This window comes from Epinephelus lanceolatus, chromosome 14 (genome assembly GCF_041903045.1).
Source record: "Epinephelus lanceolatus isolate andai-2023 chromosome 14, ASM4190304v1, whole genome shotgun sequence".
NCBI lineage: Eukaryota > Metazoa > Chordata > Actinopteri > Perciformes > Serranidae > Epinephelus > Epinephelus lanceolatus.
In genome coordinates this window covers 30479086-30495811 of record NC_135747.1, presented here as the reverse complement: position 1 = coordinate 30495811, position 16726 = coordinate 30479086, and the positions used below count along the sequence as shown (strand labels likewise).

General features: G+C 41.7%; 2 protein-coding genes across 17 annotated transcripts in view; both read left to right on the top strand.

The window, feature by feature from the left end:
• mycbp2 (MYC binding protein 2) overlaps positions 1-4082 on the top strand; it is an 85290-nt gene extending 81208 nt beyond the window's left edge. For all 16 annotated transcript variants that reach the window (XM_033617435.2, XM_078174609.1, XM_033617430.2 and 13 more), the window contains 8 exons: positions 46-178; positions 283-386; positions 538-726; positions 815-922; positions 1170-1379; positions 1454-1561; positions 2446-2611; positions 2720-4082. In XM_033617435.2, coding sequence (XP_033473326.2) covers positions 46-178; positions 283-386; positions 538-726; positions 815-922; positions 1170-1379; positions 1454-1561; positions 2446-2611; positions 2720-2835 — 1134 coding nt within the window. In that variant the 3' untranslated portion in view covers positions 2836-4082. The remainder of the gene's footprint in view (positions 1-45; positions 179-282; positions 387-537; positions 727-814; positions 923-1169; positions 1380-1453; positions 1562-2445; positions 2612-2719) is intronic.
• A 1323-nt stretch (positions 4083-5405) lies between these two features.
• On the top strand, positions 5406-15469 carry fbxl3a (F-box and leucine-rich repeat protein 3a). Its single transcript, XM_033615937.2, has 5 exons — positions 5406-5644; positions 9269-9649; positions 9794-9916; positions 10718-10889; positions 12402-15469. Exons 2-5 carry the CDS (start codon positions 9269-9271, stop codon positions 13040-13042), a joined length of 1317 nt encoding a protein of 438 aa, XP_033471828.1. The 5' UTR covers positions 5406-5644; the 3' UTR covers positions 13043-15469.
• Positions 15470-16726: the final 1257 nt, after the last annotated feature.

Genomic DNA, 16726 nt, shown 5'->3' with positions numbered 1-16726 from the left:
TTTAAAATGAGTAGTGTTTAATTTTGTCCTTATGGCTGCATTCAGGTGTTCAAGGAGGAAGAGGAGGCCATAAAGGTGGATCTCCATGAAGGCTGTGGGAGGACCAAGCTCTTCTGGCTCATGGCTCTGGCCGACTCTAAGACCATGAAGGCCATGGTGGAGTTCAGAGAGCACACAGGTAATGAAACAGCACAGCATACCACTGTGTTTTTTGGATATATATTGCTGCAAATTTGTTTAAATTGTGTAAGTATATTAATAATAAAGTTGTTATTTTTGCAGGTAAACCAGCGTCCAGCAGCTCAGACGCCTGCAGGTTCTGTGGTACAAGGAATGGAACCGAGCTGTCGGCGGTCGGCAGTGTCTGTTCAGACCCAGACTGCCAGGTACTGAACGTCAACTCTCCACACTTGTCATCTGTGTAGTTCATTCAAATGTGATCCGTGCAATCAATTCAGTAAAATTTTTCAATCATCATCATCATATTTTAAGCCCTGTATTTCCTAAGCCTCACCAGTTTCTCTGCTGTTATCCCAGGAGTACGCCAAGCTAGCCTGCAGTAAAACTCATCCGTGTGGACACCCCTGTGGAGGAGTCAAGAACGAGGAGGCCTGCCTTCCGTGTCTGCACGGCTGCGACAAGAACACAGGCTGTCTCAAACAGGATGCAGACGACATGTGTATGATCTGCTTCACGGAGGCTCTCTCTGCTGCTCCTGCAGTACAGGTAGCTGTATACAGAGTGTTTGTCATTCAGTCGGAAGAGTTTCACTTCAGATCTCCAAATCTCATTTAACTCCTTGTTCTGTTCTCAGCTGGACTGCACCCACGTGTTCCACCTCCAGTGTACCCGTCGTGTTCTTGAGAATCGCTGGCTCGGGCCACGAATCACATTTGGATTCATGTTGTGTCCCATCTGCAAGGTAAGGTGTTACCTGAGCCGCTCTGATTGAGGAGATTAACTCAACAAAGAGGCTGTCAAGTGTCTCCACCACACCTTAAAGTTGATTCAGCTCAGTTTGCTGACATACTTTGTCAAAGCTCAGTCTACTGAGTGACTGTATGACTGCTTTGTTCACTGTCAGCATTGTAAAATGCCGTTGACACCATACAGTAAACTCAACAGGACTACATTTATGAACATGGGCTGGTTTGTTTGTTTCCCCCCAGAACAAAATAAATCACTCAGTCATCAAGGACCTTCTCGACCCTATCAAGGAGCTCTATGAGGACGTGAGGAGAAAGGCTCTGATGCGGCTGGAGTACGAGGGTCTACATAAGAGCGAGGCAATAACTACACCAGGAGCACGCTTCCACAACGACCCTGCAGGCTTTGCCATGAACAGATACGCATACTATGTCTGCTACAAGTGCAAGAAGGTACTTAAGAAACTGTAATTCATATGTTAATATGTAAAGGGGAAGTTAAAACTAATGGTTGCCCTTATCTCCAGGCCTATTTTGGAGGAGAGGCTCGCTGCGATGCGGAGGCCGGACAGGGAGATGACTACGACCCCAGTGAGCTGATCTGTGGAGCTTGCTCAGATGTCTCCAGGGCTCAGGTGGGTTAATATTAGTTTGGCAATGCACTTTCTTGCCAAGAGTTAGATGAGAGGATTGATACTGACAAGAAGTGGAAGTGTTACTAAACACCCAAAAGCCAGGAAGCCAGCCACGGAGCTCCGCTGCTGCTGTGTCAGTTTTCCAGTGAGCCAAAACTGCTGCTGCAGCTCCGATCTGCTGCCACAGCTTCAATGTCTCATCTATTTTCTTTTCTATATTATTTTAGTAATAGCCTAGTGTCACTGCTAGAGGAGCAGACACACACATTAGCTCTATATGTGATTAGAAAAGAGCAGAGGAGCAGAATTGGTTTTTGGTCCAGCCCTTCACTCCTGCAGCTTAGTCAAAAATTAAATTTAGTTATTACAGAGAAGGTAAAGTACTGGAAGATATTGGACAGAATTGTCAAATCGTTACACTCTGTTTCCATCTTCAGTCTGACATAGCGTCCACTCTGATATCCGTGGGAGAGGGGTGATGATTTTCCCTTACCAATCACAGGAGACCCACACAGCCATGAAAATGTACCTGATATGCCAGGGTTGTAAGAGTGGAGTGGAGTGAAGAAACAAACTACGATGTCATGCGATATTAAGAAGGCATGCCCCACTTTGCTCCCTCAAACAAGCATGTTAAGCGACACTCAACTCCTGTCTGTGCAGGAGACTAGAGAGAAAGGCTTGACAATGGCGTTAGTCCCGCCCATGGCGCTGATTGGTTAATCGTTTGTCCCTCTGTGGCGCACATTTGCTGTTTGTTATTTCAACCGAAAATCTGTTGTTTCATGTCTTGATGCCAGACCAGAATCAGTCAACTACCAGATACCCAACCCTAATGCTTAAATTTACTCTTCCTCTGATGATTCTTCTTTACTTGTCACCAGATGTGTTCCAAGCACGGCACAGACTTCCTGGAGTATAAATGCCGGTACTGCTGCTCGGTGGCTGTTTTCTTCTGCTTTGGCACCACACACTTCTGTAACGCCTGCCATGATGACTTCCAGAGGATGACCAGTGTCCCTAAGGAGGAGCTGCCTCATTGTCCTGCAGGTGCTTAACAATTGTGTTGACTACACTTTTCTGGAAAATAATAAATCATTTAGACTGACAGCAAATAACTAAAAGAGAAAAATGTCATCTTTGTCATTTTTATTACAGGGCCCAAAGGCAAGCAGCTGGAGGGTACTGAGTGCCCTTTGCATGTGGTTCACCCACCAACGGGGGAGGAGTTCGCCCTGGGCTGTGGGGTGTGCAGAAATGCCCACACCTTCTAAACTTTTACTGAAAACCAGTTTGTCTACTGTGATTTCTGGCTGATGCTGCCGAAGCTCAGCCGTGAAGCTTGGCTCTTGCATTGTCAAGTCTCCTGGACACTGGACCAGGTTTCTGTCCTGCGCCAAGAGTCCTCAGGTCTGCTCTCCTTACCAACATCAGTATCCGGGCTCTGCCACAAACACGGGCTGTGGCTCCTTCGGATTCAGAGTAACCTGAACGAAAAAAAAAAAAAGAACAACAGAATTTTAAAAAAAGAAGAAAAAAAAATAAAGAAAATATCTTGTGACGTGTTTGCATGCGGCCGTTGTATTCCCTCGGCTTCTATAGACGTTGCACACCTCCTGATCACTGAAGTGTAACAAGATTAAACATTGAATACGAAATAAATTTGCTTAAAGGCAACTGTGGATCAGCGTTGATTTAAAGAAAAGAAAAAAAACAAACGGAACAGGCCGTATTTCCAGCTTCCTAACTATAAATTTAAAATATTGTTGTATGTAAACTTTTTTCGTAATCTTGTACAGTATTCTCCACTGTCAAGTGCATCCGGGGTTGACGGACAAAAAAAGCGGAGGTGGATAAGACTGTTAAGAATACTATGTTTGGGAGGAAAATAGTGTACGATTTATCTAATCTTGTATATAATGATACTATTCAAAATAGCTGTATTCCGAAGTTGCTACTCTTCACTTCAGTTTTGTTTGATATTCTGGGTTATGTTTTGAGCCAGAACTTTTAATGAAGTGCAATACTGGGTGTGCCTCCTATTTTGCAGCTGTTTAACCTATGGAATGTATGTCAATAAAGCCACTGTACATTTTTATACAGTAGACAGTCGTAATTCCCCCCCTCTTCTAAATGTCAGATCTCTTCTGTTGTCTGGACACGAGAAGGAGGAGCCTGGCGCCTGCAGTGAATGACGGTGGATGTAAATCCTGTTTGCAGCTTGGTTGAAAAAAAAAAGAAAAGAGTACCAAAATCCTACAGTAATACAAAAACAAACAAAGAACCTCACAGTGAGACTGATTACAGCTGAACGATTAGAGGGGCCAGTCGTCACACCAAATAAAATTGTGCACCTGTAATGCTTTTCCCTAGTAGGAGGCAGGGGGATCGGGGAGAAGAGAGTGTGGAAAAAAGCAGCTGCTGTTATATAAAAAAGCTTAATACTTGTGAATCTGCTCTGTAATATCTGTGGTGGATGGAGTTGAATGGTAATAAACCAGGTTCTCTGTTTCGCAAAGTATACATGGTGTCATTAATGAGTGGTGACGTCTCAATTAAATTATCTGCTGTAACTGTGGGCCTGTGGTTTCTTTCATAGCAGGTGTGCCCAAATTTTTATTCTTGGAGGACCATAATTGAAACATATTGGTGGGCCAGGGGCCAAAAGCAAACACCTATTGTGGTGAACTGTGTTTTTAAAAGCCGCTGTCTCTGCCTCTCCATTGTTTTTTTATTTCATTGAAACTGATTTCCTGTGCAAAGTGTTCATATTATGAAAAAATATAATAATTAGGGATCCTACAGATTTAAAGAGTATTTACCCAACAAAAGAAAAACAACATTAACAGCAATTTATATTATTATTTCTTTTAAATTATTTGTATTCTTTTTAAACATGGGAAAACCAGCTAAAAATAAGCTGTAGACCTCTTTTTTGCAAGTAGACTGGTGCCTTGTATGCAACTCTGCAGCAGACGAATAAAAACCTGGTGCAGACTTACTTGGAACAATGTTTGAGCCCTGCTTGGGCAGGGCCAAACTGCATTTTGTAATGGCTGGTTGTTGCATCTATGCTAAAGGGGCTATTATGCTAGGGGCGGTTATGAGGGCCCTCTACAAGTCCAGGCTCAGGGGCCCATTGTTTCATAGTCTGCCTGTGGCTGCAATTTATATCAGTCCATTCAGAAACAGATAACCAATTCTTTATATCACAACAAAATGATATGTATGTCATTAAAAATATCAAAAAGGAAAAAAAAAATTAAGGAAAAGATGGTGTGTGTTTGACATGATCTAAAAGTCCCTTTCACCTTAGGAAAATATATAAAAATATATATATATATATATTATATCTCTATTTTGAGCTTTTTACATAATGTGAACAAAAACACAGATGCAGTGACTTCTGACCAAAAGTTCAATGTGCATCTATAATATTTAGCATTATAAAGAAATGTTTCACTGGATAAAATCTGTGGGTCAATTTAAATTAAACTTATTCCCCTTGTTTGTTAGAGGAAACTTTTGTTGTAAGGACCAAACTTTCCTCCAGTAAATATCATAAGAAAAAAAATATATATTAAAATGAAATAAAAAATAATAAAATGTTGCTGCAGGAGTAGAAACCGTGTTGTCTTGAAACAAAGCCCTTATTCTGGAGTTCATAGCTCCATTAAAGGGAAACAAAACAAGACAAGACAATGGCTGACATATGTGTGTATTATTTTAACCACAGAGTGAGCCATCTTCCTCACACAGACGATCTTTACCAACAGCCATTTCGCTTTGCGTTTCCCATGATGCACCGCTGCTGTCACAACAACACTTCGCCATTTCAGAATCAGGGGGGCCGAAACAACTCCCGCGAAGGAATTAGGTCAACCGAGCGGAGGTGCCACGCTTCATTGAAAACATCTCTTACCTCTTCTTTAGCGTCAGACGGCTTGGCTACCGGGTTCCGATGCATGTTATCTGGTTGGTGCGGATGAGCTTTCCCAGCGTGGGCCCGGGCTGAAGTGTCAAGTGTCAGTTGTCGGATTTTTCTGCTAACAGCTAGCAAGCTAGCTGTGTGTAAACAACAAGGTAGGATGGGTGGCAAAGCTGGCTAGCTGTTTTGGTTAGCTGTTTTGGCTAGCTGAGTTGTAGTGAAATAACTCAGTAGGAAACTAACTGCGGGTCATTCTGTTAAAGTGTCGAGTATTATATGGACTGTATATCATTATGAGGCTCGAGTTTGTTTCATAGCTAGCTTAAAATACAATTAACTTTAATACTAGCTAAGTAAGCTAACAGCTAGTTACCTTAATTGACACTGTCACTGCGTTAGCTAGCTCGGTGAGTCATGTAAGCAATGCCTTCATTCAGTTTAACCCGGTCATTGATGCACATAGCTAAGTTTCAGCTATTTGATACTGATTGAAATGTTTTATCCTGCGTGTAATTTCAATATATTGACGGCTACATGCTCAAGCATGGTCTCGGGCTAATGTAGTTTAACGTCATATCAGATGACATACATTGTTTCAGATACAAGCAGTGCCAAATGTAACGGTACTGTGTAATAAAACACCTTCATATATATTTTTTTTCAGAAAATCTGGAACTAACTTAAACTATTTACATCTTTCATATATTGACCATGCTCTCCTAGGGTGTCTGCAGTCCATTAAAAGGTCTTAAAATGACTTAAATTCAGTTTAGTAGACTTAAGACCTCAAAGGTCAATAAATAGTTTTGAATAAGACTTTGTGATATCTTAAATGCAACAAACATATAATTCTTATTTAATTTAGCCATCTTTTAATTTCTCATTGTCTGATGAGTCAAGCCTCCTGCGTGAAAGCCCACATTTCTGTTGTTAGAAAATCTGAAACGAAGTGTCTTTTTAATTCATTCTTGCACTTACTTGTTGGCAAAATATAGATTAATCTAACTCACTTTAATAACCATGTTGCTACATCAAACCTACCATTGCATGGTGCTTCATATATACTGCTTACCTCTAGTGCTTGAAGAAAAAAAATCAGTCTTAAATTTGCTTCAAAAATGATCTTGAAAAGGTCTTATAAAGCATTTTTAATATAGGCGTCAGATACCTGTAGATACCCTGTTTCATTTTGTTCTAAAATGAACCTATCCATATCAAAATGTAAAAACAGTAAGTATTGACACACACTTTGAAACAGCTGTATGATACATAAAGGATGCATGGATACATCTACATATGTGTAAATTTACAAGTGAAAGCACACCTCTACATTTACATGAAATATCAAAGGGTGTGATTTTTATACTTGATAGATAGATAGATAGATAGATAAATAAATATTTTATTGATCAGAGGGAAATTTAGGCACCCAGTAACTTATTTAATGATACATTCAAAACACAGAAACACAAGGTAATAGAGAAGATAAACACATGACTAAAAACATACAAGAAAAAGCTGTGAAAATGATAGTCTGACCACCAAGACTACTACAGAGCTGTTAATAAAATAGATGTGCTAATGGCAATACTGCTTATTTAGATGCTTGACAGTGCAGGTATTGCAATGTAAGGAGATTAAATTAATATGTAAGGGCAGTGCATGAGTAATGAAGGCTATGGATAATATAAAACACAAATGCTAAAGCTAATTAGTCAGTGACTTGAAGTCCATTTTTTTTCTCTGAAGGTGTTAAAAAGTAAAATTCATGTGAAAATTTGAAATGTAAAAAGCAGGTAAGTATCTAAATAAATACAAATGCAAAGGTTAACATAACCATTAAGCGAATGACAGTCCAGCAGCCTATGTCAGAGCACAGGTGAGCATTTAAATTATAGGGTGTGTTTGTTTTGGAGAAGGAGAGACCTCTGCAGATAATGCAACTCCAGGTAGAAACCTTCTGAATGTCTAGATCTTAAGTTATACAATACAGGCCAAAAGTTTGGACACACCTTCTCATTCAATGCGTTTTCTTTATTTTCATGACTATTTACATTGTAGATTCTCAGTGAAGGCATCAAAACTATGAATGAACACGTGGAGTTATGTACTTAACAAAAAAAGGTGAAATAACTGAAAACATGTTTTATATTCTAGTTTCTTCAAAATAGCCACCCTTTGCTCTGATTACTGCTTTGCACACTCTTGGCATTCTCTCCATGAGCTTCAAGAGGTAGTCACCTGAAATGGTTTTCCAACAGTCTTGAAGGAGTTCCCAGAGGTGTTTAGCACTTGTTGGCCCCTTTGCCTTCACTCTGCGGTCCAGCTCACCCCAAACCATCTCGATTGGGTTCAGGTCCGGTGACTGTGGAGGCCAGGTCATCTGCCGCAGCACTCCATCACTCTCCTTCTTGGTCAAATAGCCCTTACACAGCCTGGAGGTGTGTTTGGGGTCATTGTCCTGTTGAAAAATAAATGATCGTCCAACTAAACGCAACCCGGATGGGATGGCATGTCGCTGCAGGATGCTGTGGTAGCCATGCTGGTTCAGTGTGCCTTCAATTTTGAATAAATCCCCAACAGTGTCACCAGCAAAACACCCCCACACCATCACACCTCCTCCTCCATGCTTCACAGTGGGAACCAGGCATGTGGAATCCATCCGTTCACCTTTTCTGCGTCTCACAAAGACACGGCGGTTGGAACCAAAGATCTCAAATTTGGACTCATCAGACCAAAGCACAGATTTCCACTGGTCTAATGTCCATTCCTTGTGTTTCTTGGCCCAAACAAATCTCTTCTGCTTGTTGCCTCTCCTTAGCAGTGGTTTCCTAGCAGCTATTTGACCATGAAGGCCTGATTGGCGCAGTCTCCTCTTAACAGTTGTTCTAGAGATGGGTCTGCTGCTAGAACTCTGTGTGGCATTCATCTGGTCTCTGATCTGAGCTGCTGTTAACTTGCCATTTCTGAGGCTGGTGACTCGGATGAACTTATCCTCAGAAGCAGAGGTGACTCTTGGTCTTCCTTTCCTGGGTCGGTCCTCATGTGTGCCAGTTTCGTTGTAGCGCTTGATGGTTTTTGCGACTCCACTTGGGGACACATTTAAAGTTTTTGCAATTTTCCGGACTGACTGACCTTCATTTCTTAAAGTAATGATGGCCACTCGTTTTTCTTTAGTTAGCTGATTGGTTCTTGCCATAATATGAATTTTAACAGTTGTCCAATAGGGCTGTCGGCTGTGTATTAACCTGACTTCTGCACAACACAACTGATGGTCCCAACCCCATTGATAAAGCAAGAAATTCCACTAATTAACCCTGATAAGGCACACCTGTGAAGTGGAAACCATTTCAGGTGACTACCTCTTGAAGCTCATGGAGAGAATGCCAAGAGTGTGCAAAGCAGTAATCAGAGCAAAGGGTGGCTATTTTGAAGAAACTAGAATATAAAACATGTTTTCAGTTATTTCACCTTTTTTTGTTAAGTACATAACTCCACATGTGTTCATTCATAGTTTTGATGCCTTCACTGAGAATCTACAATGTAAATAGTCATGAAAATAAAGAAAACGCATTGAATGAGAAGGTGTGTCCAAACTTTTGGCCTGTACTGTATATGTGGAGAGGGGATTGAAATTTGGAACAGGCAAGGTGAAACTGTGACTGTTTGGATCTACTTTCACATCAGATGGAGTTAAACTGAACTGACTTAAAAATCTGTATAATTGTTGTCTAGTTACATGCTGGACTTTAACAGTGTTATTACCTCCATTTTTCAAGATGAAGCGGATGAAAGGAGGAGAGGAGGACAGCAACAGCTCCTCCAGTAACAGCCCACCGGAGGCTTGCAAGAAGGTACGGAAGCAGACGGGTGAGGAGTCAGAAGCAGTTGTGGTCAGTGAGTCACCACAGAGTGACTGGGCACGACTGCCTCAGGAGCTCCTGCTACACGTCTTCCAGTACCTTCCACTGCTGGATCGGGCTTATGCCTCTCAGGTATGCCGCGGGTGGAACCAGGCTTTCCACATGCCTGAGCTGTGGAGATGCTTTGAGTTTGAGCTCAACCAGCCAGCCAGCTCTTACCTGAAAGCCACACATCCAGACCTCATCAAGCAGATCATAAAGAGGCACTCCAACCACCTGCAGTATGTCAGCTTCAAGGTAAGGGTGGAAAACTGGTTGTGTCTGTGTCAGAATATGAGTTCTGACACTGGGCTTTAGTGTCAGAACAATTTGCAGGCAGTTTGCAGGCACGATCCTTCATGTTCCTGAAGTGATGTTCAGTCTTTGCTTGTACTTTTCCAGGTGGACAGCAGTACAGAGTCTGCAGAAGCAGCATGTGACATCCTTTCACAGTTGGTGAATTGCTCACTGAAGACCCTTGGGCTCATCTCAACAGCCAGGCCCAGTTTCATGGAGGTTCCAAAGGTACAATTAACTTTATCCACAAGGGGGCTGAGTCAGATATATGAGGAAAATCAAAGGAATTCTTGTCACTGTAGTTTAGAATTAAATTTTAATATACACTGCCAATGCCTTTCTATGGTGGTGTCCTTAAAGCTGAGACTCAGCATGTTGACTGGATAGGCTTTGCATTCTCCTCTTATCTGAGCATGCGGCTGTAAAGCAGCGTCTGTTCCCATGCACAGCCAAGGACAAGGATGTTATTGCTTCCAGGGCCTCAGAAGGACACAGGATGTTATTTTTGCAAGTTTTATTTTGTCTGTCTCTGTGCACTGTGAGATTCTTTTTATGAACTCTTTAAAAATCAAACTGCCCTGGGAAGCTGTCACCACATGTCCACCCACACATGTACAGTCTACAATACAGGTGCGGTTCTGTTTTATATGGCTCACACATCCTGTAGTTATCATACTTGAGGTACAATGAAGTGTACCAAGGCTCAAGAGCAATTGTTCAGTTAGTAGTTGTTGACCAAACCTGAGGAGTGCTGCAGCTGATGCACCCACACAATGGACACAAAGACTTGTTGCAATGTGTTTTCACCTTGTTTAACTTGTTTGCCACATCTTAAAAGATATCTCTCTAAATCTAGAAGTAAATAACAGATCTGGACAGGCTTGCATGAGAAAAAGATGTTTGCTTATTGTATTCTAAACTTTTGAATACATGAACTTTGAAATGTTATAAATGTAGTGATCTAAATGTATCATGTTAGTTTTTTATTGATTATTATACTTGTCTTTTGCTGTCTTTATCCCTCCACAGTCTCATTTCATCTCAGCTCTGACCGTGGTGTTTGTCAACTCCAAATCGTTGTCTTCACTGAAGATTGACGACACGCCGGTCGATGATCCATCTCTGAAGGTGCTTGTGGCAAACAACAGTGACACCCTGAAATTGCTGAAAATGAGCAGCTGCCCTCACGTCTCCCCTGCAGGTACAGAGAGCGCAATGTCTTTAGTAGCTGTTTCAGTGCTTAAGATAAGAAGAAGCAGCTTTGTCATGTTTGTTTTGTTTTGTTTTTTATTGTGGTTTTTGGATAATATTCAAAGCAAAATATTTTCAAGTAGGGCTGCCACGATTAATCAACTGATCGATGACTAATCGACTATTAAAATAATCGTTGACTATTTTAGTAGTCGACTAATCGGTTTGAGTCATTTTTCATTGAAAAGTACCCCAAAATACTCTTATTGCAGCTTCTTACGTTCAGATATTGGCAGCTTGACACACTTTCCTGTGACAGTGAACTAAAACCCTTTGGCGTGAGTATGAAACAAGACATTAGATGACATAATTTTGGGGTTTGGGAGAGACAGACCGACAATTTTTCAACATTTTAACACATTTTTCGATGAAATGATTAGTCGACTAATCAAAGAAATAATCGACAGATTAGTCGACAATGAAAATAATCGTTAGTGGCAGCCTTATTTTCAAGCCATGTCTGTGTTGCACTTTCAGTCATATGTTTTTGATTTTACTTCAAAAATATGAGTCACGAGGCTGTGTGTGTTTTCCATCCAGTGGCTTATTCAGAGCCTGTAATTTTTGGTCTGCCCTCGTACAGTGTTGTCATTTCATGTGGTGGAAAGGCAGAAGTCGTATGATATATTGTGAATGAACTGTATTCTGTTTCTCCCTCTTGCATACATTTTCCTGGAACTGGTGTTTAATTGTCAGCATGATAATGACTGCTGATTCAACTGCAACATTTCTGGCGAATACAGTCGACCTTTGAATTGTTCAGGAGCAATATTTATCACCAGGGATATTCCTAATGACTTAATTCCCAGATGTTTTGCACCATGCATTAAGAACATTGGCACATTATCCTACAAACCATGACAACTCACTTAGTAAAAGTTACAGTGTATTTAACGTCCTGACTCATCTTTATTCAAAAACACTTGCGCTAACTCTGTCATGCATGAGTGTGCATGCAGATTGACACACACATGTCAAGGCTTCTCAGGATCTCCCACACGCCCAAAAACACCACTCTCATTTAGCCTAGTGAGAAGACATCCAGGCAGTGCAAGTGTGTCTCGGACATTCTTTCCGCGTTGACGCAGCTGTCCGTGGTTTCATCCATTGAGTCAGAGAGCACGTGTGTTTGTGTGTGTGTGAAATGCAGACAGAGAGAGAGAGAGAGAGAGAGAGAGAGAGAGAGAGAGAGAGAGAGCCGTTGATGATCAGAGCTGCTAGTTAGTTGCATGCTAATCCAAACTTATTTTCCTCTGGGTATCTTAGTTATAAGATCAACCAACTAGTATTTCCGGTGCCAATTAGTGAGGGTAGCAACGTTTGATCGACTATCTGACTAATCATGCACATTCCCTATTTTTCACCACTGTTACTCGCCGTGTTTTCAGGAATTCTTTATCCTTTGCAGAAAGGAGAAAAACTCACAATGAGTTGGATTAAAAAATTCTGTCCATGTTTGCAGGGATCCTGTGTGTGGCAGACCAGTGTCACGGCCTGAGAGAGCTTGCACTAAACTACCACCTCTTGAGTGATGAACTCCTGCTGGCCCTGTCCTCGGAGAAACACGTCCACCTGGAACACTTGCGGATCGACGTCGTGAGTGAGAACCCCGGTCAGCACTTCCACACCATCAAGAAGAGCAGCTGGGATGCCATGGTGCGGCACTCGCCCAAATTCAACCTGGTCATGTACTTCTTCCTCTATGAGGATGAGTTTGTCCCTTTCTTTAATGACGAGATCCCGGTCACGCACCTCTACTTCGGCCGCTCAGTCAGTAAGGAGGTGCTGGGCCGCGTTGGACTTCACTGCCCTCGTCTTGTGGAGCTGGTGGTGTGCGCCAACGGCCTGCGTCCTCTGGACGAGGAGCTGATCCGCATCGCCCAGCACTGTACCCAGCTGTCAGCCATTGGCCTGGGCGAGTGCGAGGTGTCCTGCAGCGCATTTGTGGAGTTTGTCAAGATGTGTGGGCGCAGGCTTTCTCAGCTGTCCATCATGGAGGAGGTGCTGATTCCAGATCACAAATACTCCCTGGATGAGATCCACTGGGAGGTCTCAAAGCACCTGGGCCGCGTCTGGTTCCCGGACATGATGCCGACCTGGTAAAGCGAAGCCAAAGAGGCACACAGAGTTCAGTGCTTCTGTTGTTGAGTGTGGAACATTCATGGCCTCCATGTTTGCATAGAAAAGCCTTTAAATGCTCAGCTGTAGTGGAATGTTTGGTGCCAACAGGGAGGGCATAAACTTGCTGAACTTCTGTGTGGAGGGCAGGGCAGGGCAGTGATGTGATGTTGCACCTGACTGCTGCACAATGCTATCATGACATGCAAACACCACAGAAATCTCTGCCTGCTAGCTTCAAAATAGACTGTGGAATCCTGCTTTGCCTAATCTGAAGACAGAACTCGCAAAGCCGGCTTCTTTACATATTGAACAATCAGCGCACAGACCAGTAGGTGGAAATATTGACTAAAAAACAATGTTTTTATAACTGCAAATTGAGTTATATGGACATTGTAGCTTGGTTGTGATAATCTATATATGAGAGATGAGTGTATGTGTATGTATGCATATGTGAGTGTGTGTTAAACATTTTTTTTTTTAACATTGTGGAGTCATTTGAGACGATTAGGTGCACAGTTGCATGTTGTAACACTACCACTTGGCCTGTCTGAGTTAGCAGATCTGCACTCTAACAAAATATGGCATTGGACGTTTCCAAACGGCTGTGATGTTATTTGTACATAGCATGTGACAGAAGGTGTTTTGTCAGGTGTTGTCGAAGGGGAGGATTCACTTAATTTTTGCAGAAGTGGCTGGGTCCGACACCGCCATTTTAATTCAGTCATAGACAGCGGCAGTGGTGTTGACGACATCTTGCTTTTCCTCCTCGCCCGAGCTCAGTCATGCATCAAAATAGAAGACATGATTGTTAAAAATGTTGGAAGTTGGCCGGGAGAGACAGTAAAATGTGTATATAGGTCTCTATCTTTGTGACGTGAAGGTGTACAGTGTTGATGTCATGGGTTGGGATTTTTTTGTTCTTTCATGCATAGCACATCGATTGGCTGGACAAATGAATTACTCAGTTTAGTTTCAAAGAAGGGTTCTGTACAGTAGATTATCTTAAGCACCTTAAATAAATACCAAATGATAAGCGGGACAAAACAAGTCCTCTTGACCGAACGAAAATAATCTTTATAATGCTTAAATTTAGCGGTTGGACCCAGTTTTCAATGATGATTACTCACACTGTACTGAGGTTCTGTTGAATCAGATACTGTGGACAGTTTATTGAAGTAATAGAGCTATAATTACTCATATAAAAAATAGATATAATTTTTTTTTATGTAAATATAGATAGTGCACAGATAGTCTGAATTTGGAGGTAGAGATTGCTTTGCAATAATTCAGTAGACTTGTCTCTGTAGCTATTTGCTTACAATGCACCCTGGGAATGATCAGACAGAGCGTGTTTTTCCAGCCTGACGCAACTTTTTGTCATTGTTTTCAATCAGTGCGAACCGTATCGCTCGCTGATTTTGCTTTGCTGAGTGCCTCACATTTTTGTAGGTGCACCCTGAATGCCTTTTAGATGAAAAAATAGAAACTCTGAGCAGAAAAGCTTTTCCTGTTGTCCAATCAAATGAACTGAGAGGCAGGCCTTCTGTGGGAGCGTAAAGTGTTGGTGCATGGTCATACTTTAGCACCTGCAGGCGATATTTGTGCTGAATGTGGGCAGCGCCAATTTGATGCACATGGAAAGCTAGCTTGCTCGCTAATGTTAGCTAGCTTGCTAAAATGACTATAGCAAAATCTGATATTTTCAGTGTTGTTAGGTTCCATGCCTGTCTCCTGACGCATCTCCCATGCTGTTTGAGTTTTTCATAGCCAATATCATACAGCATCAGCCCACTGGGTACAGGAACAATCAGTGACTGCTCCACACATGCTTCTTTGCCATGGGTTGAGGCTGTGACTTTACTAAATTTGAACTCCATGTGATGTGCAGATGCGAATTTGCTTTGGCCGGAAGCAAATGTTGTATTTGCCCCCTTTGCTCGCATTGAAGGGAAGTGAACGGGCGGCAAATATTTGCCAATGATAATTTCACTCACGTGTGACCATCCTCTTAAGCTAATGCTCACTTTCATCATCGCCCTATTAGTCAAGCTGCAAGACACATCTTGATCTGAACAATTTGTAGCCTCAACTACTTTTATAATGTTTTCTCAGCTGTAGTTAGGCCCGACGCTTCACAGCAGGTTGTCAAAGTGTCCACAAATAAACCCTGAACCAACCATCATCCAGGTGAAGCTCCTGGACCAGCTGCTGGTCCCTCCTGAGGGTCTCATGTACCCACACAGGTCTCCGTTGACCTGTGTCCAGTTCCCAAATGCCCTCTGCCTGTCCATTTTTTATGCAGATTTTAAGATACAGATCTGTGAGTTAGCTTCACAACAAATTAGCAGTTGGTGGTTGCAACAATAATAAAAAAGATGCAGCAAGCTACAAAATGCGCCCTCTGTCTGATCAGGTCTGAACCCTCTGTGTGTCCCAGGTGCATTAAATGAGTTTATTTCCCTATTAAGAGGTTTCATTTGTATCTTCTGCTATTTGCCTGTTCAAGCTCTAGACCCTGGCTCTATGTTGTGAATACCTGCCCTCCTGTTAGCCCACGTTCTGCTCTGTATCGTGCAACCACATCGTACATACAGGAGAGGATGCGGTATTCATGTTGTCATTACCAACACTATCTTTGCAGACATCGCCCCTGTCCAAAAAACATCCATTCATTTTAGTCTTAAGAGATTTGGCAAGTCAGATGAGTGAAACAAAAGTTTTTTTCCTTTAAGAAGGAAGTCAAAAGGATTCTGTATATAAAATGCTGTGTGTTTGATTATTCTGAATAGAAATGCACTTATTTCTTTATTTCGCCCTCTGTCAGGGTTTGAAGTTTCCTTAACCGGCGGCTTGTGTCTTTTATAAAACCAGAGTGCGAGTTATCCTTTACTAGATGGATCTTTTTCATACTGTAGTCACTAGAGAAGATGAGCTATGTAATTTATTGATATGGATACTGCTTTTGTAATTAATTTGTGTTTTTCAGTTATTCAAAAGAAGCAATCATGATAATAACCAGCAAGCAGATAAGACCAGCAGCGCGAGTAGATTTTCTGGATTTGACAGTTTCACCTCTGTCACTACGATTTTGTTGCATGTGGGTGGTCCACAAGTTTAGAGTCCACTGTCATGAACTTTTAATCATGCATCAACAAATGAGAGATTTTAACAACTAATTTTAATCCAAAACAACAGAGTCATTACTTTAAACATGTATTACTTCTAAGTAATATTACTCATTATTCCCTCATAAAATTAATTAGTTACACTACTTGGTATATTACTTTTTCACTACGCCCCCAAAAACTGTTAATTGCATCCTTACTTCTGTAATTTCAGACTTGCATACCTCTGTGTAAATGTCAGGATGATTTCTGGTAAGCGCAGCTGAGGCTGGACAGCTTGTAAATTATTTTTTATCAGGGCTCTGTTGCTTGTGACCAGTATTTTAGCAAGGAGCTGTTTGAAAAATAGTCAGTCATGGAGATAGGCAACTTTTTATCCACCACATTTTGGCCACAAGCTTTCCCACTGTCAGGTACATCCTGGGAGAGTTATGAAAATAGAAAAACTGTTTTTCTGGTCTGGAAATGGTTTGGAATTAACTGATTGTTTGAACATAAATTGTTTTGGCTTTTGTTTAAAATATGTCAATGAAAATCCCAA

What these genes read in the sequence shown, in the direction of transcription:
- fbxl3a (XM_033615937.2), top strand. Translation starts at nt 9,269, where the DNA reads ATGAAGCGGATGAAAGGAGGAGAGGAGGACAGCAACAGCTCCTCCAGT. An exon ending in GTTTCATGGAGGTTCCAAAG is followed by an intron (nt 9,917 to 10,717) that starts GTACAATTAACT and finishes ATCCCTCCACAG; the next exon opens with TCTCATTTCATCTCAGCTCT. An exon ending in CCCTCACGTCTCCCCTGCAG is followed by an intron (nt 10,890 to 12,401) that starts GTACAGAGAGCG and finishes CCATGTTTGCAG; the next exon opens with GGATCCTGTGTGTGGCAGAC.